Source organism: Porites lutea, chromosome 6 (assembly GCF_958299795.1).
Source record: "Porites lutea chromosome 6, jaPorLute2.1, whole genome shotgun sequence".
In the NCBI taxonomy this organism is placed as follows: domain Eukaryota; kingdom Metazoa; phylum Cnidaria; class Anthozoa; order Scleractinia; family Poritidae; genus Porites; species Porites lutea.
The window spans coordinates 5,206,842-5,232,486 of NC_133206.1; the positions used below are offsets into that span (position 1 = coordinate 5,206,842).

The 25,645-nt window shown below is 41.6% G+C and overlaps 1 protein-coding gene across 1 annotated transcript in view; it reads right to left on the reverse strand.

The window, feature by feature from the left end:
• LOC140940955 (fibrocystin-L-like) overlaps positions 1-25,645 on the reverse strand; it is a 63,870-nt gene that overhangs the window by 3,746 nt on the left and 34,479 nt on the right. Inside the window, exons 25-41 of the mRNA XM_073389917.1 lie at positions 24,854-24,969; positions 22,365-24,479; positions 18,586-21,892; positions 17,389-18,143; positions 16,461-16,679; positions 15,010-15,225; positions 13,847-14,086; positions 12,894-13,130; positions 12,240-12,445; positions 11,225-11,477; positions 10,802-10,981; positions 9,740-10,402; positions 8,553-9,325; positions 7,229-8,072; positions 6,166-6,531; positions 4,015-4,980; positions 309-3,211 (exon numbers count right to left, since the gene is read on the reverse strand). Coding sequence (XP_073246018.1) covers positions 309-3,211; positions 4,015-4,980; positions 6,166-6,531; positions 7,229-8,072; positions 8,553-9,325; positions 9,740-10,402; positions 10,802-10,981; positions 11,225-11,477; positions 12,240-12,445; positions 12,894-13,130; positions 13,847-14,086; positions 15,010-15,225; positions 16,461-16,679; positions 17,389-18,143; positions 18,586-21,892; positions 22,365-24,479; positions 24,854-24,969 — 14,359 coding nt within the window. The remainder of the gene's footprint in view (positions 1-308; positions 3,212-4,014; positions 4,981-6,165; positions 6,532-7,228; positions 8,073-8,552; positions 9,326-9,739; positions 10,403-10,801; positions 10,982-11,224; positions 11,478-12,239; positions 12,446-12,893; positions 13,131-13,846; positions 14,087-15,009; positions 15,226-16,460; positions 16,680-17,388; positions 18,144-18,585; positions 21,893-22,364; positions 24,480-24,853; positions 24,970-25,645) is intronic.

The following is a 25,645-nucleotide window of genomic DNA, read 5'->3' on the forward strand; positions in this document are numbered from 1 at the left end:
CCCAGTTTCAAAAGTACCCGTTTTATCAAATTTTTTATACTAAATAAGTTGCTGCGATGTACATGTAATAAGTTCTTTGTTTAATTTGTTTCCAGAATTGAGGCTATTTCTTAAACCCTTATCAGCGCTAAACTGTAAACCAAAATAGAGGAGGAATTTTCGTGTTCTTTAAGAAAATGACGTTTGTGTGTATTTTTTAAGGCTTTTTAAAACTACCCCTTTAATCTTCTACCGAAGGTGTATGCGCCATCATTTACGTATAAGCCGATCAAGTTTTTGCTTCAAAACGAACATGACATAAAGCATACCTGAGAATCCAAAAGTTGTTCTTCTTTCTCTTCAAAAGCTGGTTCTACAGGGTCTGTGAACGCTATGGGGGTTGGGCGTCTAAAGGCACTGCCATCTCGCTCTTGTAGGGAAGACCTGGATGGGCTCTCACTCATCGCTATATACCTGGTGTCTTTTTCCGGAAGGTACTTTACTTCACTATCTTCATCAGGAGTACTAGGTGGTGATGGATTAATCTTGCCCAAATTTTGTCTCCGTCGGTAAAGGCAGTAAACCACGATGACAATGATTAAAATAACAACAAATGAGACCACACAGGCCACAATGATAATGAAAACTGGCATTCGACTCTTTTCTTCGGGTGTTTTCACTGGTACGTTATCGCCATACTCCTTTCCATCAACCAGCATCTTTGGCAAGGTAATAATTGTTGTACCATTAAAGTTTAGTTCTAATCCGTTGCTCACATCCTCCCATATTTTAGCAAGTGTCGAGTTACGTTTTGTTTCAGCTACGGTCATATTGATTTCAACGATAATGCTTCCTCTACTGGCTTTACAACTGTGTATGATTACATCCGGGTACTTCACAGAAAAGGCTGTTACACAATAGCTCTCGAATTGCGCTTCTCTTCCGCTGACAATCACGACATAATCTCCTTCAAAAGTAATCACCACGATCACCACAACTGACCGAAGTTGGTTGTTACATGTGGTAGTGGACTCAGAAAACTGTAGATTGCGCTGAGGTGAAAAGTCTCTAGCTGCTTGGCTTCTTACCCAAGAAACATCTACCGCACCAGTAGACACGGGAGGTGACGCAAGGAATATAGGAACAACAAACCTCTGTCCATTAAAAGGTATGGATTGTATAATGGAAATACCGACGTTGCTAGACTCTAGCTCGGAATTCTTGGCAGCAACAAGAAACTTGCCGTTTTCATAGTTGGCCTTGATCAATCCTTGTACAGAGGAGATTCCCTCAACGCTCACTTTCGATCCAGCGGTAAACACTGTCTGACTGAATTGCTCAGCCACGGGTCCAGTCGAGTGTGAAAAGAGAAAGTATACTTCTGCTTGTGCAGATGAAGTCAAGGAACCATCTTTGTTTGATAACTCTACCGTGATTTCTAAAGCGCATTTGTCTAAAGATATTCCTTGGTGGTTCGGGATCTGGTAAGTTAGCTTTGCCACAAACTTTGCTTTATTAAGATAAATGAAAGACAAGAAAGTGGCGTCCTTGCTGTCTATTGCTTCGTCCCAGTTGACGTCCATCGACAACTTCTGAGAAGTCGATACAGCACTCATCTTTGAACCTAAAGTATCGGTGAATTGGGCCTTAGAGGAAGCAATGTACGCACTTATAAAAGCAACATCAACAATGTCAAATGTGCAATCCAAGTCGATATCACCAAAAACTGCACTGGAGCACGAAGAAGCTGCCTTAGAAGGTACAGGTGTCAAATCCTTGTCGACCGTCCTAAAAGACCGGTAGATGACTTCAGGAACACCACTTTTGAGGGACGTAAACACAACTTCGGCGATGTCCTCCGTTAGGGCCTTAGCTTTGGCTACTGACCCAAAAATGTGTATCGTGTTGTGTGCAAATGAGTATGGAAGATCAGTATTGATGCTGACCATTTGAACGTCACTGGTGTTAAACCAAATTTCCACTTGCACAGCTAAGATGCCAAGTTTTCCGGGGTTCATTCTGACAGACATTGTCCAAGCTTCGTTTGTAGCTAATGGAGGAATTGCTGGCCCTTCTTTGTCACCAATATCAACTTCACCTTCACGCGGTTCAAGGTTACAGTAGAAAGATACCACCGCTGTTATGCTTGTATTTGAAACAGCCCTGGCTGTGATGGTTATGGGAGTACTGCTGTCTGATAGAAGAGTCACAACGCCGGAGTCTGGGTTCACTGAGGCTATGGCGGCATCGCTAGAGGTGAAAGTGAGGAGCCCATTGTACATAGTGAAGTTGTCTAAGAAATGAATGGACCCGTCTTCCATTTGCAATTCAGCAAATGGCTGCGCTTTTGTGACCACAGTTACACCACTTAAGGTAGCGTTGACATTCTTCAAACCAAAACGATTTATTGTTACCAGTTTAAGGAGTGTCGAAGACAGTGTCAGATTAACGCTTGCTGAAAGACTTTGAGCAAAGACTGCTTGCAGATATACTCTACCGCTCAGACCGTGTCCGAGGACTGAAAAAAGATTGCGTGGCGCAGGTCCAATCTCGTACGTTCCCCCAACTTGCTGGGCATTTGTAAACACAAATGAAGTATTTAATGAAAGGGAAACGTCTACTTGGTCACCATTTGTCAAGTTAAGAAGTACTTTGAGCAAAACCCGCTGAAAATGCCCTGCGATAACTTGCTTCAGCTCCGCAACCTCGTTGGTACCGGGAATCTCAGGATAAAATACAGCCTTCATGGAAAGTTTAATGCTGCCGATCACGGTGACATTGACCTCGATGGTCTTCACGTTTGTTACAAGAACAAGCAGCTTTCCTGATCCGGACAAGCCGTTATTATTAGCAACCACGAATGGTAAGCCATCAGTGACCACAACACTGAAAAGACTGTTAGATTTGGAAACGTCATCTAATATGTAACGATGTGATTCGTTAGTTATGTCCATGGTAGTTCCGTTTGAGTACAACAGACGTATTTCCAAAGCCGACCTACTTGTGATACCAGCTAAGCCTGCCGGATTTGCTGGCGAGGCGATATACGTCTGTAACATTTCCACTTCTGCTGTGTAGGGAAGGCTGTCTTCAACGTTAATCACTCGTACTTCCAGGTGAGCTGTGGTGTGTTTTCTATCATTCGCGTTTGCACTGTTGTCGGATATGGAGATAACCAAGTTATGCTGACTGATCGTCTCGAAGTCTAACTGTTTTGCCAAAGTTATAACACCTGACAAAAGAAGGAGAAGATAGCATTTTCCGTAATGATGTGGAATTCTTTGTTTGTAGATATTTTACATCCATCATTTTCTGGTTTGGGATTGGATACCTAACCAAAACCCAGCCTCCCCCCAAGCATTTCTCGAAGATTCATTGTAAAGGAGGTAACGCAAACTTAAGATCTTGTAGAGTTCAACTGAATAAGACCAAGGAGCCTACCTCTTTGTGTTGTAGGAAGTAATAGAAGGTGTAAGTAAATTGGCCTCAGTCCCAAATCATTTTCTAGCATGGCGAAAGAAGTTGTGGCCGGCGATTCACTGGACTCAATCGTGCCACCTAACAAAGGGCGCACGCTTAAAATGGGTTCCGCTATAATTTAGGCCTAACTGTTCGAGAAAAATAAGATGTTTAAAAGCGTTGTATCATTAACCTTACAGTTTGCTGTAAAACATCGAGGTTAATTTACAACAATAGTTATGAAGCTCGTTAGACTTCTTTGTAAGATTTTTTCCTTAGCCTTTTCAAACTTGACTGTACACAGCATACAAAAGCGTTCCTAACATTTTGAGAATAAAAATCGAGGCATTAATTTATTCACTCACAAATGATGTATTTTCATCTCTGATTTTTGCCGGTTTTCTTAACCAGTCACCTTCGCTACTAACTATGCTTGAAAGTATTATTCTTAGCCGATTCAAATTATAAATATAAAATTTCTTTTTTAGTGCTACTTTTGATCCAGACAGACAATTTCTCGATCGATTTTGGCAACTCATTTGTTGAAAGACAAGGCTTTTAATCTTCAAAACTAACCTGTAACGTTGTCAATAGCAAAAGTTCCTAAACTGTTCCCAGCAGTGATAGAGTAGGTAAGAACACCATCTGCTCCATAATCCTGATCGGTAGCATTTACGTCCAAAACCTCCTGTGACACACTGGTGTTTTCACTAAGTTCCTTGACCTGGTTATCCGCATGGATCAAAACTGGTGCGAATTCATTAACACTTTGAACCTTAAGAGTCACAGAGACTGAACTGTTCAGAGATTCTGGGGTACCCTGATCTTTTGCAAGTATCACCAAAGTAAAGGTGTGGTCAGCAAGCTGGTTTTGGGACTCTAGATCCAGGCTCTTTGCCGACCGGATGATTCCTTGATTGTCCTCGATGCTGAAGAAACCTTGTTCGTTTCCACTTTCAATTGAATAGATGACGTTTCCATTTGTTCCCAAATCCGGGTCTGCGGCATGAACACTAAGGATATCTTCGCTGTTTGTAACGTTTTCAAAGACAACTCCATCGTACTGATTCGCCGAAAAGGTTGGAGTATTGTCATTGACGTCACTTAGGCTCAAATGAACTGTCATTGTCCCAGTCTTCCTTTGACCTGAAGTGGCGCTGTCTGTGGCTTCCACTATGAGGTGATATGCGTCTTGAGACTCGCGGTCTAGAGTTGAAAGAGTGGTTATCTGACCAGTGAGGGAGTTGATATAGAATTTCAAGTCATTATTTCCGTCTGTGATACTATATCTTATTTCCCCGTCTGACCCAAAGTCTGCGTCTGTCGCATTTGCATCGAAAACAACGCTTCCCTGGGTTATATCCTCGCTAATCGTCACTGACACGTCTGCAGCTGCGAAACTAGGTGCAAATTCGTTTGCGAGAAGTATGTGAATTACAAGGGTAGCGTTGGAGTTAAGTATTGGCGTACCAGCATCTTGTGCCATGACGATTAACGTGTGTGTCCACGTGGATACCTGCTGGCTGTCCATGTCAAGTGAGGCTAAGGAAAGGAGAAATAAAACCAGTATTGCGGTCACACGATGATCGAAAGCATGATTAGATAAATTCAGTTGACTGACTTAAGCAGTGTTTATACGCAGATATGTGAAAGAAGTCGGACTAAAAGCGGCACCTAAATGTCGTAAAAAGTCGCCGCTAGAAAATTGTTTTTCCTGGTTAGAAAGCCCTTGCTAACATAAGATGGGAATTCAGAGACAAGACCTTTTAAAATTCTATACAGCCTCTCTAAAGTTCATTCATTATTTGAGAAATAGAGACACACGAATCCCTGAACCTTCAAAAGACTCCAAATCTCTTCTTAACATGCCATGATTAAGCAGTTTATGTAAGCAAAGTCGCACGTTTTCTGAAATGGATTTGCTTACACGATGAACTGCATGCACTATCAGGACTAAATTTGAAGCTAAGCAGGTGACAGTTTAGATTAAGGATAACGATCGACGTAAGATTAAGCTACTTAAGCATGCAAAGGAAGCTAAAACACGTCCGACGTTTTTAAGTGAATGCAAAGTTCAACGCCTTCAAAACACCCTTGAAGATAAATTCCGGACTTTTTGGTTGACCATTGCTTGTCGTCTGACACTTAAGCGACGAAGAGCTTTTAAATTTAGTCCCTCAATTACTTACGCCGGGTTCAGACTCCGATCTTTTCATGAGCCGAACCTAATTCGAATTAAGGCCGACCCAAATTATTTAGACCGGCTGAATTAATTCAGACGCCGATCTTAATGGCAGCTGACTCATTTCGGTCAAACTGCTTACAAAATACGTTATAAGAATTTATGCATTAGGTTCGGTACATGAAAAGTTCGGCGTCTGAATCAAAGCTGTTCCAAAGTCGCTCCGGCAAAGGCCAAATTTCCGGCCGGGCTAGGCGAAAAGAACGGCTGAGCCGATGCAAATTGAAACAGGCGTTCCTAACTGATTCAGACGCCGAGCTTTTCATGTACTTAATTCAATGTATTAGGTTCGGCTCATGAAAAGTTCGGCCTCTGAACCGGGCCTTAGTTTAAAATTCATGCTTACAACGCAACTACTCATTGGCAACTTTATATAACAGATCCTTGCTATGTGTTCAAAGCTGGCATAATTCATTGTCAAGAAATGAGCAATAAGTAACAACATAGAATTAAAAATAATTATTCCCCCTGAAATTATAGCCTACCTTTTACAGTGAGTTCTCCAGTAGACGAGTTAAGAATCCAGACCTCGCTAGCATTACTAAACATCAGTGTGTAAGTGACAAGTCCATTCATTCCACTGTCAGGATCTGATGCAAGGAACGTGAAGACACTTGAACCAATGGCTGTGTCCTCGCCAACATTTACGTCGTATTGAGATTCTGAGAAAGTGGGAGTGTTATCGTTCATATCCAACACGTTTACGTGTACGGTGAAGACTGCGTTTTGGTTGTCGATATCGCGCGCATGGATTACCAAGGTGTATGAAGAAGTGTTTTCGTAATCGAGCATGGAAATAAGTTTCAGTTCACCTGTCGTCGAATTTATTGTAAACTTTCCTTCGTCATTACCTGAAACACAGACAAAGATTTGGTTTTATCAACTGATTTGATAAGGTAGACTTGGCACCGTTGGGGGATTAAGGTAAGCTGACGTTTCGAGCGCTGTTAGAACTTCGTCCACCCATGGGCTAAAAACAAATACGAGACCAATATATGTATATTTATATGTATATGTATTATAAACAGTCTGGTTACCTGTGAACTACCGTTGATTTCAAAGATTAGAAAAGCTCAGGATAGCGTGGAATACCATCTCAACCACTGGGGCGAGTTGTCAGAGAGACGTTTAGCGCAAATCTGGGCTAGTTAGTTACCTTGACAACTTATGTTATGTTTGTAGTTAACCCAGGATCAATACTAATCAAGTTTCGAACATCTAAGGACGTGGCGTTAGGCAAAATCTTGGAACCTTAGTTGCTATTTCGAGGGAAACGCCTCGTCAACAAGACAAATTTAATAAATAAGCCTTTGGAAAAAGCGACAGTAGCCTCTTTAAGGGCATTATATACTCGGAAACTCAGGGTCAATCGTCGAACGCTTACTAAATTTGTTCGTTAATGCAATAGTTTCTTTTGTAGTCTTGTGATTAAAGTGGTCAGTTATGTTGATTAACAGTAAATTAAGCGTTTTATATCTATTTCAAGTCTCTTTTTAAATCTCAGGTCACCAAAGTGACAAGATTAACATACAAGAGAATAATTCATACCTGAATCAAATAAGTAAGACACCGATCCTTGCTCCCCATAGTCCTGGTCAGTAGCGTTCACTTGGAACACAAAAACTCCATCACCAACATCAGCATTCTCAGCAAAACTAAAGTTGAACAGCGAATCATGGGCTAGCTGTGGAGTGAATTCATTGACAGCAGTGATGGTAATGTTAAGCACTACACTTGAATTAAGCCTCTCTGGAGTCCCCATGTCTTCAGCAAATATGTTCAGAGAATGATTGAAGTCTGGTCTGGACTCTTGCTCTAAATCAATAGAGGCGTTAATCTTTATCTCGCCTGTGATGCTGTCCAAAGTAAAGAGGCCTGCCTCGTTCCCGCTTGTTATGGAATAACGGAGCTCACTGTTTGTACCCGCATCCGGGTCGTTAGCCAAAAGCGTGATAACAACGTCTCCGATGTTGGCGTCTTCTTGAACAGTGGCGAGAACGGATGAAGTTTCAAACGAAGGAGCGTTATCATTTACGTCCGAAATGACAACTTTTACATTGCCGTCTGTGTAGCGTACTTTTTCTGGCACCGCGCCGTCGGATGCACGAACGGTTAGCGTAAATACGGCAGTTGTTTCCCGGTCCAGTTCGCCAATAGTTGATATATTACCCAAAAGTGCATCGACAGCAAATTTGTTTCCGGTGTTCCCGGCAACAATTGAGTATGATACATCGCCTTGAGAGCCTGAGTCTTGATCTGAAGCCGTTACTGTAATGACCGGAAATCCAATAGAAATGTCCTCAGAGACAGTGGCGTTGTAAAAACCATGCGAAGGGTCAAATTCAGGCGAGTAGTCGTTAACATATCTGACTTCAAAGGGTTGTGAGTATACCTGTTAATATTACGAGCAAGGTCTTAATAAACAAAACACTGAAATTTCCGTAATTGTCAATGAACCTGTTGTGCAAGGAAGTTCCTCTACGTATTTTTTTTTTTCACAATGTCTCAGATTTTCACAAACGTAACAAAAGCAGAAGGTTAAATCAATTACGCTTTGTTAATCGCGTACGATTAATATGTGTATTATATTGCCTTATAACTTCTTTTTCTTGAGCATGTTCTGTGGTTTAGTTTTTTCGCTATTACTCCTTATTATACATTACCATGTCCAGAATTAAAGGAAGGAAAAAGAATAAAATTAAACCACTGCTGATTATGTATTCCGTCGGAAATGTATGTCAATCTCTGTTAACGTTTTAAATTGCAGTCATGATAATAAGCTATAGTCCTTTCAATATCATTGTTATTCCGATTTTAAATTTTAAAGTGAGAAATAATTAAACAAATACACGGCATGTAAGGGATCACTCACCATATGCCCATAGTTGGACTCGAAGACTAGTTCATATCCAGTACCGTAGTACGAAATTGACAAGTTACTGAACTCCGCCCTCTCGTCTGAAACTGTCTCATTTACTACTCCATTTAAAGTTCCATTCAAAGCCGTCGGTTTGAGGGAAACTGCGATTGACCAGTCGCCTTTAAGAGGGCGCGCACGCATCCGTGTTCCCAAATCCCGAACCTCTACAACTGGGGCAACACCAAATACCTCTGACTGGTTGGCCTGTGCGGGTTGTGTAATTACTTCCAGATAGAATAACCGAGCATTCACGTCGAACGTCTCCGAGACCACTGACAACCCAGAATAGGAAGACGAGGGCTCAGTTATGACGGTGAATTGTATTTGATATCCCTGGGCAACATCATAGAAGTTCAAGTCTTGAAACTCTACTCTTCCTGCCGTAGGTACGTTCACTAGGGCCGTGCCGTTTAACACAGAGTTGCTAACACCGACCATACTGGCGTTGATTTGCCAAGTTCTTCCTCTCCAGCCAATGTTCTCGACCAATGTATCGGGGAAGACATTTCTTATCTCCACTATCGGCTGAGTACCACAGATAACTGTATCATTACAGTTGCCTGGTTGTTGAGCAATCTTGAGGTAGAGCAATCTCTCTGATACGTTAAATGCTGAGGAGTTGTCTTTAAAGACGTACCTAGAAGATGGTACAGTAATTGCCTCTAATGCCAAGACATAGTTTTCTCCGGAAATGTCCACGCTCAGATTGGTGAACTGGGCGACACCTTCGAAATAATGATAACAAATTATGTTAAATTATATCCAAGGATTCATTTCAATTTTTAACTTCGCATACAAATTGTGTTCAATGAAAAACACCAGAATGTTTGGAGTGAAACATCGTAACTATAGTGCACATTTTAGCCAGATTTTCTCGATCCAGTTATTGTGCAATTGCACTTTAGACAAGGAGCAAGTATTAAATCCATTTATTCCTTTTGGAAGTGTGGTCCATAAAAACACTGATTATATTCGGAGAGGACTCTATGTTCTGCAAGACTGAATGATTTGATATTGTGGCTTCCAAACGACCAGTACGCCTTTCAATCAAGACAAAGACTTTATTAATTTAAGTGATTCTAAGAACTTGCTTTAATTACTTTTGGCCAGGAAAAAAGAAAATGCAACAATAAACAAACCTTTAGTGAATTCCACCTCTGTTGTTCCATTAAGGTGGCCTTCATTATCATCTGGATTAGCGATGGACGCTTTGAAGAGCCATTGCCGTCCTTTCCATCCTGTATTGTCCACAATGTCTCCATTGGCGGCATCACGAACTTCTATCCTGGGCTGTTGTCCAAAGCTAACGGTTTCATTGGCGTCATCCGGCTGAACAGTGACAGTAAAGTACATTATTCTCTCTTTTACTTCGAACGCCAGCGAAGTGGCATTGAAGTGAGATGCCGCTGGTTTACTGACGTTAAACAGCAGTTTGTAGTCACTGCCGTTATGGGTAATGCTTAAGTCAGTAAAATTGGCCCATCCTTCTACTATTTCCACAGAGACGTTACCCTCAAGTACTGCCATCGAGTCACCAGTACCGTTCAGTATGCTCGCTGTTACTGTCCAATTGCTTAGAGAACCATGACCCAAAACAGTCACTAACGTGCCATCGATATCCACGAGTTTGAGCTTGGGTTGGATGGTAAATGGCACGGTCTCGTTTCCTCCATTCGGCTCAGTTACAATCTCCAGTCTGTTAGGAATGAGGAAGCTGAATACATTACTAGGGGCTTCCGCCTCTTCTTGTGATTGCAGCTGGTCATAACGAAGTGTTGAATTATCTGTTATATTCGGACCACCTATATGGGAAAATTGACAAAGGAGAAAATGAACTTTACGCTTTCATAAAATAGACAAGCTTCATTAACTAGTTTCTGGGGCTTCTTCATTTTCGAGCCAATTCTGGTACTTCATTTACAATCAAGTGAGTATATACTCAAGACCTATACTATAGTTTTTTTAACTACCTGTTCCCCTTAGAAATATTTTCCGCGAAAATGCTCCTGACCACCCCAAAATAATGATGATAAGGGCACCTACAGTTCTGCGTTTTCTCTTAAGAATTTTGTTAACTAAACCTTATAAAAGTATAATAAATTAAAAACAGATAACACTTAATCTTTCAAATGTTACAAAAACTCTTTGCCTAAATTAGTTCATGTAAAGGTAGGGAATTTTGAAAAGGAAGACGTTCTTACCAGTCTCATTGGTTGCCCGGACACCACCGGTTGGGTCAACTGGTTCGGGGATTGGGTCGGATATGGAAAGTGATACAACTTCCAAGTTTGCCTGTTGTGAGAGTTCTCCAGTCTGCACTATTTCCACTAGATCGTCGCCAAACTTTTTTAACTCCTCAACAGAGGTAGTACTGTTAACTCCTGGGTAAGAACAGACACAAAAGGAAATAATAGTACATGTGACATCTTAGGTGAAACCACTCTCGCCAGCGGCTCGTGGCTCACATGCGTTTTGAACATTTTGGGGTAGTTACTATGATCTATAAGAGTATATACCACTGAAAATTGTCGTCGATTTGCTGATGAATTTTGTAGATGAGATGAGAAAAGATGGAAGTGTCAGAGGGACCTTAGTTACAGTGGCTTGGTAGTTCATTTTCATACCTGTATAGTTTCCTGAGGAGTTAGATGAGGAAGACGAAGAGCCGTTCAAAGCCAGGGGAGGATCGCCAATCTCAATGCTTATCAGAAAGACATCGCCAGAAGATCTCTTTCTCCTTCTTCGTGAACTGGATTCACTGACAATGTCTACAATTCTGACCCGAGATGGATCAATACCCAGCAAAGCAACAAGGTTATTTAGCAGGTTCTCTTTGAAGAATTCATCAATGGAAACAGCTCTTGCACCAATCTGAACCTATGATTGTCAATATGGAATAGATATTTTCAATAAAGTGAAATTATTCTCACGCACTTTAAAAGTTTAAAAAGAGCCTTACAGACAAATGTTTTCACAAAGCGTCGGAATTTTTCCGACGAATACTTTCCCCATTTTCATACTGAGAGTACCCCTCTCCTGTGGACGCGACTGCAACTTTTCGCTCTGTTCCCCGCCGGAACTACCTAAACACTAAGGGCGCTTACCATTAGTCAGAACTGACATGTCAGATCTCGTCTTGGAATCCGGGAAATTTTTGCTTGTGGAATCCGGAGTCCTGCAATTTTTTTGCTTTGAATCCGGAATCCTGGTCTTTGGAATCCGGAATAATAGCACAAGGAATCCTTAGTCCCACTAACGATTGGAATCCGAATCCAAGTTCCACTGACAAAGAATCCAGAATCCAGTACATGGAATCCGGATTCCTTGACGTGGAGTCAATCCAAGACTGTCTTAGATTTCTTTACACGGGGCGACAGATCTGTTCTATCAATCAGAACTATCGATCCAGCTAGAACAGTCCTTTCATAGAATTAAAGCATTCACGAGAGTGATTGTTCTTTAGCGAAAATTCTCCGTAAAAAGCTCAATGACATTTCACTTTCAAAATGGCCGCTGCGACCTACTAGTTCTGTTGTTTGATAGTCCGCTGCCACGAATTACCGTTTTCACTGTGAAACTCGTCTGTTTATAATCGCAAATATAAAAAAACTCCTATGTTAACAAAGAAATGCTACTGACCTGGACCACTGGCTTGACTCGTATATCAACTGGTTCTGAGCCGCGCAAAATGACGTACAGTGTACTGAGCTTACGGTCAAAATAATTAGCACCATTGTAACTGGTCAGCTGTGGCACAAAGTAATCGTCAGGCGCCCCCTCTGGCAGTGGGATTGTGGTGAAGTCTGATCCTCCAAGCTGTCCATTTGTCGGATTCATGAATACTCCTGCTTATAAATTTTCGTAATTACTATTTACTTAAAGACAAGTAAAATTCTCTACTTAATCGAAAGGTAGTGAGGTTACTAAGAACGTTTTTTTAGTAACCTTTGTTGAGGTTTGGACATATAGGTTAAGGCGAATCATGATATACATAAATAAATACAATTGAGTTATTCTTTGTCATTTCAGATGATTTAAAAGAGTTTGCACCAGCCTTAAAAATACAACAAGCACATGCGAAAATAAGATTTTCGCGATCTGGAAAAAGGAGCGGTGGTGGGAAAAAATGCATCTTTTTTACTGAACTACTGCACCTCTTTCTTGGAGCCTTGAACAGGATAACTTCGCACACATTTTTCAATTATCAAACTGTAATACAACAGGATTCTTGTTGTAACAGGTTTTACCTGAAGCAGTGAAATGCAGATATTTATGTTATACCAAAACACGTACCTCCTTTATACACATCTTGTCTTTGAGGCCTTTGATAAAACAGTCCAACTCTTATCACATCCCCGGGGTTGCTATTCAGCAAGTGCAACCGTATTTTGTGTGGCTCGTTGGAAGTGAAATACACAGAATAGTTCGTTCCAGTGGCGACTATTCCATAAAACGTGGATATTCTTTCTTGGCACGTGTAACCCAGACACCAGCCGTGATCTTGCGGCCCATTCAGAAGATTCACATAACCTGATGTAATGATGATCAACAGTGATAAGCTTTTCAATTGTTATCCTTTTAAGAGTGATCACTACTTCATGAGGTAAGCATAGAAGGAGGACCATTTAACTTTCAAGGTGGAAGTTGCTGTTGGGTGGGAGTTGTGGGGCGGGGAGGGGGGGGGGGGGTTATTGGACGGGGTGGCTGCCGGGTGATTTTGTTTAGACAAGAATTATTTTATCATACTCACAAACGTGATCGATATCTATATCTTGTTTCAGGTATAAATATGAGGTTAATAACTCAATGCAAGAATTTTTTGCGGTCAATGTCCTTATGCAGAATATAATTTTCGAAAATTGCTCAGCCCCCTGGATTCGAAAGAGGGTCTGAAAATTCCAATCCAGAATTCATGAATTCATGTTATTTAAAATAACTCGAATTATCAAGGATTGAAGCTATAAAAATGAATATTTGTTTTTACAAGTTCAACGAAATAGTATGAATTAATAGTGGTTTAGATGCTAGTATATATTTGTAGCGTTAACTATTCGAAAGTATTTCGGGATAGTATTTCAGCTATAAATAACATAAATAGGGTGAATTTATATCCACTACCTATCTTACTCAAGTTTAGAACTATTTATTATGCACAACAGCCAGTTATCCCTTCGTTCAAGGGTCAAAAGCTCTACCTTGCTTGTTCTCACGTATGTACACTAAGTCAATGTATTTTCAATACCTACCATTTGCAATCAGGGCCACAGGAGAGAGTCGCCTTGTTTCAGTATCCGCGTCCAAACTCTCAATAACCAGCATCCGGAAATGAAGATCATTACACTTGTAGGCGTTCCAGGGAGCATGCCACGAACACGTACTATGATCCCGCGTTCCACGGACGATACCCTTATGAGGGGCAACCAATGATACGTTCAGGCGCGCTCCATCGACAGCTGTCAAGGCCGGTTTGGGGATTCGATAATCTCCTGCATCATATTTAAAAAAACTGTAAATTGTAAATTGTTTACTCTCGAAACACTTAAGAGTTCTAGAAAACTCGTCGATGCTTTCCAGATCGAGCTGGAAATTGGAAGTGTTGGTTTTTGAACGGAGGAGCAAATTGGAGTACTCGGAGAGAACCTTTCGGAGCAAGGGATAGAACCAACAACAAACTCATGCCACATATGGCGTCGATGCCGGGATACTAACCCGGGCAAAATTGGTGGGAAGCGAGTGCTCCCACCACTACATCACCCTTTCTCCCGGAAGAAGAACAGATTGGAACAGTGAAAAACTGTTTTTAAACCTGTACCAGATTTCCCAGTGGACAAGTTACGGTCAATTGTTGACCCGTTAGGTTATTATAGCAACGGCAGTAATTTGTCTTATAGGGTTTACCTCAAAGTGGAGGAGCGTGAGAACTAGGGGGGGGGGGGGGGGGTATATAAAGAAGACGGGAAAGCTCATTGTCTCTTTTATAGTTGTAAATATTCGGATTTTTGGTGTTACTTAGGGTGTTCTGGCTATGAAGTCAACACTTTAAGTCGTCAAGACCTCGTTTTGGGTTGCACGTGAAAAAAAAAATGTAAATTCTATTTTGATTATTATGATATCTATTAGGGGTCAAAAAAGCTTAAGCTAAACCCTGATAGGTCTCCCGACAAGCATCCCTGTATGTACCATATGGGAGAAAACCTCCGGAATTTAAAAACGTTAACATAAAACTGGCCGCAAATGTTTTACTTAACATTTCACTTTTCGCGTAGAAGACCAACTTAATCTCTGAAATTAAAGTGGTAAAAATACTTGAAATTCAGTCTCCAGCTACCGATTCTTAACTTTATTAGGGTGGAACGTGAACATTTATTGAGAACGAGCCACTAGAGAGAAGGCATTTAAACGTACGTACCCAGGCCAAACCGCAAGTCCCCACCCCACTCATATTCAGCCATGGATATCACTGTATCTCCAGGAGAGCCAACCAGGGAACCGTCAATATCCTGGATTAGAAGCTGCCTTCTTCCATCACAATCCATGTCCACGCAATCCGATGGATTAACTAAATCAAGGGTCGCTTCCTCATACAACAACTTTGATTCTTCGTCCACGGAGTCGTAATGCAGACCTAAAAGAAGTATAACACTCAGAAAAGAGATTGTTGGGTGCCAAAACCCAGCTACGTTCATAGTAAAGGGAAGAAAATACACTGACGTGTTTCTAAACTTCAACTCAAATTACCCACTTTCCTTTGAAAATAATTCGACCATTTGATTCCAATTCGGATGATTAAACGAAATGAGGCATTACTCTGGTTGATACGAAAAAAAAAAAGATCGAGGAATCGGCGGATACTTACTTCACCAGGTGGACATGATGGAATAGTGGGGTGTCACATTCATGAGCAAAAGTAGTTGTGCCAGCGTTTTGGTCAGTCGGTCAATTGGTTAGAGGTAATTAACTTTATATAACGTTATCTTATTCCACCACTGTATGCCAATAGGGCGTTGTCCCAGTGCTGTTTTTACCCAACATTAAAAATTACTGACACTCCTTGAAAATGGAGTCAAAGGTCTTACACTAAGAGATACATATTTAGTATATACTAAAACAGTGGATAGTGTTTTTCGCGCGCTCCGATTGGCTACCCAATCAGTGAATATCCTGCACTATTCACTGATTCACCTCCAGTTCCTCTGAGCAAGCGACGCCAAACTCGCCAAGTTGCGAGCAAAATGCCTTCCCGGTTTGCTGCCGTAACAAACAAAGAAATTTGACAAATAATCAAGCAAGCTGTTCCCGAAATACACGAGGAAGGTGACGAAGTTCGGTTTGGAAGTTTTAACAGGTAAAGCTTTGTCTTTTTTACTTGAATTTATCGATGAAACCGGTGAAAAAGTTTTTTGTTTACAAATGCAAATTGAGCTTAAGTCTTGCGTTACTTTATTTAGTTGACTTGTTCATAAATAAGCTTAAAACTAAATTTAATAATCTTATTTACAGAATGATTTTAAATACAAAAGGAATTCACAACTCCTTTTGAAGAACTTTCCCCGAAAGAGCTAAACAAATGCCTTCAAAAGTTTTATTTGTCGGCAAGAAAAAGCGACGACTGCGGCCGTTCGGTCATTGCGCGCCAAAATTGTAATCCTTGGCAACAGTCCATGAGCTAAATATCATCATTTTTGTGCTCAATTATCTCACTGTTTTAGTATATACTAAAACAACTATTCACCCTAGTGTCGGTGGCTAGCCACCTCCATCGGTGAATAATTGTTATTTATATTCTAATTTAGAATTGTTAATCAGAAGCTGGACATTGTTGTTACATTAAGGGTCGTATCTTCCTCCTACTAAACTTACCCATAACATCAATTGGGTGCATTATATCTCCAGCCCATGAATTGCTCATTATTGCCCGATGCCTCTTGTTACATGTGGTCTGGAATCCAGCAAAGGTGACCTCACGGTAAAGAGTGTAACCATTGATCCCAGGATAGGTGGGTGGACTTTCCCAGGGCATTACTGGACCATTGGCTGGTGCAGAGCCAAAGTTTGTCATCGTAACGCCAATTTTACCTCCTGCAAAAATTAAAATGTGACAACTTTTCATTTCATTTTTATTGGTTAATCCAAATTTACAATTTTATTTCCTCGCTGCCCGCAAATAGCAAAGGCTGGTCTGGGTGGGCAGTGTTTATACAAAAGACAAAATGCGTACTCCAGAATGTATTCATTTCACATGTAAAAACAAGTAATTCATCTAAATGTACAAATGGTAAGGAGCAGAAGAAAACTTGAGTTAAAAAGAATGCTGAGAGGTTAACTGGAAAACAAAATATAAATCAGAAACTAACAAGTGCACTATTAAGACGATTGCGAAGTTTATGGGTGGTGAGTTACGAACGATTGTGAATATGTTGCATTTGCTCTAACGATTACTGAAAGGAGATGACGTTAAGCATGATGGCCTTTATAGCACAAGGAAAGTCATCCATCGCAACTGTTTGGGCAAAGTAGCAATTTTCACTGCGCAAAAATGATAAAACTGGTATCAGAGTGCTTAAAGGGAAGTAAGTTGCTATTTTACACAATTGTATACCTCCTAAGGAAAGTGCCATTAATCAAATTAAAAAAAAAAAACTTGCCAAATCATGGAACAAAGGGCTTAAAAATAGAATATAATAATTAAAAAAACTGGTGCGAATAAGTCTTATTGGGTCTCTGTTTCAATCTTCTACAGGAAGCAACGGAAAGCAAGGAAAATCGTAGAATTGAGCAGATGACATACCTCCTGGTGCCTTTTTTGCTCCTACGGAGCCGTATGGTTGCTTGGCATAGGGAACAAAGTCATCTGCGCAGTCATAGTTTGGACTGGTGCCAACAATCAGGCTGTTTCTTAAAATAAAGTGTTTGTTAGCTGTTTTATGCGTCAACGCGTGAGGTCCCCAGACATTAGGAAGCAGACCCACAGTGTTATCAACAGCAATAACGTGGTCTACAATGACACTGCATTCAGGATATATGAAGACACCGTAGTCAAGATTTTTCCATGTCAAGTACCCTGCTATCATGCTGCATTCTGGAAATCCCTCTTTGTAGTGCAAATGAATTCCGTGCCATGCACCGTGAACTATATTTCCCGAGGAGGGAGAATCCCCTGGGGAATAGAAAGGCGCGCATTTCACTCCGTCAATCTTATATCCAAAGCGTTCGCTTCCAGCTATAGTGTTGTTTATCAAAACTACATCTTCTGCTTTGTGTACTTCAATGGCGCCTGGCCAGTGCACATTCGAGTGGTCCCTTCTGTCCTTGTATGTGTGGATGGAAATCGAGTATACAGCCAAGTTACGTAACACAAGGTTAAATTTCCCAGTGACCTGGATAGAGGAGCCAACAGTATGGTGAACAATATTATCCTCCAGTGTTAAGTTGTTTGTTCCGAAGACGCCAATTCCGGGGTTATAACCATCATGTATTGCGTTGCAGCGCACATAGGAGTCATTGCCAATAACGTCTCCGATGTTAACCAGAGCTAACGAGAATCTGAAACAATTAAGAGCAAATATGAAAATTAAAAAAGCGTAAAAAGTGCTTATTGTTGGTTAACGAAAACAAGCACGTATATAAAAAAAGAAACAGATAAATAACATCAGCAATTGCAGACGTTAATCCTGAAGAAACATGTTATTCAGCAGTTGTATAATGTATCTAGAAGGTCTCTGATTTATTCAAGAGTCCGACAGTTCAAACTACTTTGTACGTTGGCCATTAACTTCTCTCCAATGTTTTTATGATATTTAATAGTTTCGAAGCCATGTGACGTCAAAACGCGTCATAAAAATCCCTTTTTTATCAGTGCCCCCACTTAAGTTAATAATAATAATAATAATAATAATAATAATAATAATAATAATAATAATAATAATAATAATAATAATAATAATAATAATAATACATGTAAAAGAACAGAAAGAGGTGAACTTACCTGGGATCAAAATCATCGATCCAGCCCTCCTGTCCACAATGCCTGATCTCCACATACTCAATCCTAGTGCTAGCATGTTCACCTGCTACTAAAACACGACACCCAAATGACTGTTCAGTCAAGGATCCTGCAGGATTGTCGGCGCCTTCTATCATAATGTTCCTTGTGAGTCGTCCTACCTCTCCTGTCAACCTATATGACCAGTTTCCAGCCGTGTGTGTTTCTGCAATATGTCTGTACTGAAGAGGAGCGGTCAATGTCAGATTGCGCCTGTCTTGTGAAATATCTTCGATAAAAGACTTTTCAGTCTGTCGAGGCTCCACAGTCGTTGATGTTATGACAATTTCGTCACCAACATCCCAGTCCACTGGCTCGTCAAGTATCAGAAAGCGATCCCCAGCTGAAGCAGTAGCAGCCAATCGCGTCCAGCAAACGGACTTTGGCTTGCCATGTAGCCACATGAATCCAAATACAGCAACAGCTTTGCTTCCTACATTCAGACCAGCAGTGGGTTCATACTCTTCGCTGTTTACGTCACCTCGTAGAGATATCAATAAATTCGAGAGATACGGCTTGTCGGGCCATCCCACAATAAGGCCTCCGGCGACGAATACCAGTGTCGCATTTATGACCATATCCTCTCCACGGAGGTCTTCAATCTCTAGAGTCCCAAAAATCAATAGCTTGTTCAAATATGGTAATTGTATATCGGCAAGCATGTACCAGTCTCTCAGTATCATGACGTCGCTTCCGTTTTTAGGAAGCCGGCGACCATAACCACCATACATAGGTTCCGTTCCTTCCCAATGGTCGACGTTCGACCAGCGCAGGAAACTTGACGGCCTGCCTTTTGGAGGAGGGGGTGGAGTAGGGGTTATACAGTTTTTGTAGAAGCACCTATACACGAGAAGCTGAATAGAAACTGGATCAATGTTGTTGTTGGGTGTACGAGTCCCACTTTTCCCTGACGAAAGGTATGTAAAGACTTTTGTTTCGTTGTTAAAGCTCCAACTTCCATGGTTTGCACTGGCAGAGGGCACGATCTCTGTCATATTTTGATACACTCCAGTAGTAGTGAACATGTCCGGTCTTTGAGTCAAGGGGTGGTTTATCCAGATGTGGTCGTGCACACTCATTTCATAAAACTTTCCCGAATAAGTGATGTTCGTGATCTGGGAGGCATCTATAAATGTCATGTTGTAGTTTTCTCCAACGATCAATAACGCCACCCAGCCCTCTTTATGCGTTGCGCATTTTAAGCAAAACGGTGCCACAGACGTTCCATACTGGTTTCTGAAAAGAACGTTTTTTCCTTTCAGAGAGGACGGTCCTGCACGGTTAAAGGCAAATCTCCTGAACTTTACGTTTGAATTACAGACGCTCCCGTTATGAGGACCGAAGCTGTCTGGTGGTGAAAAAGAACAATGTTGAGGAGGGAGATTTCCATTACTTGGTACTATGCTGCCATTCACATAACCAGTAAGACTTCCATCGAGATCTACTATGACCGCTTCGTGGCTCCACCGTAAGGCAGTTCGGCGCGGGGAGTTCACAAAAGTGTTTTTTGAAGTAAGTGTGGTCCAACCGCCTTTCTTTTTAAACTCCAAGCACTGTGCACATGTGGTGTAACAGGTGCAACCTGAGCGGTTAAAGTTTACGAAAGTGACATTTTCAACGACAAGTTTGGAAAACTGTGGAAGTCTAATGCCAGACTCTGTACAATGTGTGTTGCTTCTGATCTTCAGTTCTAGCCCCTCGCTTGCTTGGCTGTGGCCAACGATCAGTGCATTTACAATTCTGGGCCCTCCCCAGGGAGTGTCCTTTTGGTCTGCGAAGACGTACTCAATCCCCGCGATATCATTATCCAGCATTTTAAAGTCATGCATCTGAACTGCTCCTACTTGGACAGCCTCAGCACCACGCATATTGTTATAAGCGATGAAACTGCCAAACACGGCGGGCTCAGCTTTCCATGAATTGCATCGGCCTCCTTGCAGAGGATGATAAGTTGGGAATATCCACAATCCATATCGACCAAAGGAATGTGCTGAATTATTGATAAACTCGTACATGAAAACGTTTCTAGGACAATAGTCAGGAGTAAAGGATGGGCCATCCGGATGTTCAAACATCTGATACCAAAACCCAAAGTGGCTACCTCCAGCGGCCGCGTTATGGCGGACCGTGTTGTTTGCATTAGTCACCCAATACGTAGCTGGGGTTATATCAACATTTAAAGCCGATGACGAAGCTATGACGAATATTCCAAGATTATATTCGATTACGTTTCCTGTTTCAATGCCGTCCTCCATGAATAATGCGTTTCCGCGAACGTAGAACACAACGTTATGTCTTACAACAAGGTTATGGACGCCATGCATGGTAATTGCTCGGTTGAAACTATGATGTATCGCGCAGCCACGGACATAAGAACCCCTGACGTCACCACTGAGATGGAAATGTATTGGATAGCGACCGAGACGGAATGCCTGTCCTGCGTGCGAGATCTCCACGTAACTGAACCTGGCTGTAACCATATCCTTGCTTTCCTCGGGTGCGTGTATCATGATTTGAACACCAAACTCGTCACTTCCAATCTCTTCGCCAAACTTCCCTTGAAAGCATGTCTGTGTCTGAAACTGCCCCGGTCTGAATTCGTCTGGACAAGCCTCGATTGTTTCGGTCCACATGGCATGAACAGAGCCTCTCACTCGCACGTTCCGCGTGAGAAGTCCAACCTCCGCGCGCGTTTCCACGGTGTGAATACCATTAAAAGTCTGGACAATAGAGATGTGCTTGTAGCGAATTGCTGGAGTAATTTGCAGTGTTTTATTCCCGTTTGAAACAGCTGTTATGGTAAGTTCTTCGAACTCGCGCTGGGATTTTCCAGTAGGTGCTAGAATAATCTGATCTCCAGGTTTCCATGTGACTTCTTTCATCAGGTGTAGCTCAGTGGCACCAACTTCGGCCGTGGCACTCAAATGTGTCCAGGTGATTGGCACGTGCATACCATGAAGATCAAGTGTTCCTTCTCGGAGGGCAAGTGTCTTGGTACCAAAAACTGGAATCTCTGGGGACCGAACATGACCGTGCAGGGTAATAGTGGCGTTTCCTGGAAATGGTTCGTCCTCAGTGCCCACTTGAAATGTTCCTTTATCCGTAATAAGTATATTCTCTGCTTGCAAGTGAAGGGAAGGTTTGTCCCTGTCAAATATTAGTTTTCCTCCCTGAATGAGAAGTAGTTTAAGAACAGGCGTGTCTACATCGAGTAAAATCGTTTGGCCTTTCTTTATGTACACGACTGCTCCTGTGGAGAACAACAGCAAACTTTGTAAACTTTTGTCATTTCTATGTGTTTAGAGTAATGCGTAATGGTGGTTACTGCCATTATCAATGTCACGATCATTACTATCTTGAAATCTGCAATAAAAGGAGAAGGATTTGGGATACCCTGGCGTTCTAGACAGGTTAGACAGGATGCTATGGTTTTAAATTTCACCAAGTGATTGATTGCAGTTGTTTCCTCAAGAAAACGAATAATTTTTTATTAGTCCCTGAAGTAGATGCAGCTTTAGTACTGCGAAGGTGGGGCGTGAAAGGTACTCTGTCAACTGAATCAAATCTAAATAGCTACCATTAAAAATGGTAAATCTCTTGAACGGTGGCTTATCCAGTTTACTATAACACCGCGGTTTTAGTTTTGCCTTTGACAGTACAGCGATCTATTTTTCTAAATTTCTACTTCATTGATACCCGGAACGCTTATTCACGTGACTGACCTTCTTTTGGCGGATCATCATTTCCCCAGGTGTATGGCGAAGACCAAACGTCCACATAAAAGTAAAATCCGTTAGCATCCAGGGCCTTGCCGTTTGCTCCTACGTCTACTCGAACTTTAGTCTCAATTGTTCTGCTGTGATTGCCAGTTTTGCACACAACACAGGACGAGTTCGCCGAGATTATTTCACAGGGGGTACCATCTATGCTAGCCACATTGTCATTCAGGGTGTTGCTAAATCCATTGCCCTTAATGGTGAGTATAGTGCCTCCACCCGTCCCACCTCTGGGTGGTGTGACAGAAGTTATTTCGGAAGTCATGTCGGTTCTGTAAGTAAAACCTCCAGACAAAGTAGAGGTAACACCGTTCAAGGTTATTACAACGTCGCATGGTTGATTTACTCCTGTTGCGTAATTAGGATGCATTGGTGCTTCGCAGGATATTTGAGTTGTTGTCGTAGAGTCACTTGATCGAACAGCACACTCGTTACCACAAATTGTGATCACCGCATTGTTGTCGAAGCCATGTCCCTGAATTCTGAGAAGGCTTCCTCCCCCGAATCCACCTTGACTGGGATTCACAGTGGCTATATTCAAACTATATTGAAAAGAAATTCCTGTTGTTGTTGCTTCCCCTCTGCCAGGTACCAAGATGCCAACATTATTTGAACCTGCAGCATGTGAAGCCAACGTACAAACAACATTGCTTTGGGCTGAACTTGTTACTGCGCATGGCACTTCTCCAATGAGAACCTCTACTTCCCCGTTGGAAGACAACGGATCCAACCGGCTCCCAGAAAGCGTCAAAATGTCTCCACCTTTGCCCGTTGTGGATGAAAGTGACGTAACTACAGGAGTAGCTGCTGTAGTATAAGATATAGTGGCTGCGGGAAACGAACTGCCAACATTCGAGCTGACTATAACTTGTAACGTAACAGAATCACTGGCTGCTTGCGGCGGTGTTACGCATTTTATCTGTCCATGTGTTACTGTCATTATCTTACAAGCGTCTCCTCCGATGGTAACAGTTGTTTCATTTGGAGATGGATCAAATCCATTTCCGTTGATGGTCACCGTCAATCCTCCATTTATGCTGCTTTCCTCTGGTGATATCGAGGTCACCTTTGGTTCAACTACAAGAGTTTCTGATAAACCAGTGTCGAACCGCGCGTTTCCTTTGCCTAATACGTTAATCGTTATTTTGTGATTTCCAACCACAGCTCCTGAAATCTCACACTTAAGCAACGGTGAGGAAGCATCCACTAGTGTTACGTTACAAATTTCCTTGCCCACCTTAACCGTAACATCAGAAAGTTGAGAAGGAAGGCCTGACACTTGAAACAGCAATTCCGTTGGTTGAGGACTTACGATGCTGCTCGGTGAAGAAGTGCTAACAACAGGGGTGTTGGCATCAGAAAATGTGTATTGACAATCTGAAATTTCAGAAGCAACGCACTCACTGGTGCTTGCCTTAACTGTAACATTGACGGGTTGCTGCTGGTCGTTGGTTGAAGCTTTCGTGTTGCACACAATACTGGTGAATGACGAGCTGATGACCTCACAAATAGTGTTGCCAATCCGCACCACATTGAAGCCACTGATGTCGCAAAATCCATTGCCCGTTATAGTGATTCGAGTCCCACCAGCTTGTGAGCCAGTGCTCGGTGACACTGAAGTTATAGTGGGTTTTAGCATAAAGTGAGTGGTTTTACCAGGAGCTTTACTGACAATTGCGAAGCCTCGGTTAATCACTTTCACTGAGACATCAAGTGGTTCACCGGCGGATGGGGAATCAACAGTATTAAGCTGACAGGTGATCATTGTCTCATTGGAAAAGATTACTTGACAATCATACGAGTCAAAATTTACTTTGTTCTGGCACGTTTCATCACTAAAGCCGTTCCCACGAATTGTTATTACCGTGTCGCTGATACCTTGAGCAGGAGAGACGGAAGACACTTTAGGCATGCTACATGATGTATAGGTAAAGCTGGTTTGTGAAACGCCTGGTTCCTCAGCTGCGGAAGTATTGCATCCATAAATAGGATCAACTCTCCCGGAATCGCAATTTGAGGAGGAACTTGAGATAGAAGTCAGATTGTAAAGTGCATCGTAACCTAAAGAAAAGGTTATATAACACATAAATCCTCAATTATGTTGATTTTGTTACGGCAGAAAATAAGGAACACGGCAGGGATCGAAAACACAACAACATTTAACAGTAAGCCGTCATTACGAAAACATATGGTCCAGAGAGAGTAGCATCATGGGAAATTCTAGGCACGTGCTGCGTGCATATTTGAAGAAAAAGACCACAGAAATCTGGTGACACTAGTAAAAATCTAATAACAGACATTTGCGTGGTAACCATGTCAACAAGGCGAAAATGCACCACGCCGGGCTTTAATATCCCTAAGCTACTAACATAAAAGAAAATGAGCCAGAAGGTTGATATCTGGTGGTGGAAATATTTGTAAAGCATGTACCTTACCGTCTATTTTTATGGTGATTGGACCGGTCTGTGCTCCATGTGGAAGAACCCTAATCACTCCCTTCATTTGAACAATACCATTGCCGGAATAGTAATACACACCTGGCTCACGAAACCTGGCAAAATTTAGAAAGTGGTAAATTATATAGTCTCCCAATCCTTGAACTCACTTTGACTTTACGTTAAAACAAGAGACCTGGCTAACTTAAATGTATTTTACCCAAATTTTAGAGATCTTTTGCTTGACATTTCTTTAACAATGTGCAATTTGTTTGAGAAATAACAGCAAATCGGCTTGAAGAAAAAAAGTTTATTCGCTACTCGTTGTTATTTTTACAACTGCTTTCAAATGATTCTATAATCCTGGTGTTGTATGAGAGGTGATTTAGCAGCTCCCAAAGTACTCTATTGATCGAAATATGTATAATATGTATTTCCATAACATCTTTTTTGCAAAACAAGTGGTGATTGCGGGTATAAAAACTGTGCATACCGGCAACACTTAGCCACTGGTAAGAAGTTCTCTTTCAATCGGTGCCAGGAACAAAGAGTTTTGCTTCTGTTTATTAGTTATGCAGGCCCTCAACATATTCTCGGTTTGATAACTGTCTTGAATTCTCCCAACATCCTCTCGTGTTTATATTAGGTTATACAAACACGCGTTTTTTATTGCTTAACGATAACAAATAAATGAGGAGCAACTCTTCTTTAAGTTTGCATAGACAATAAAACCAAATATTGTAAAACTCGTTAAGTCTTCAATAGTGTATCAGAAACGTCATTTCAAGAATT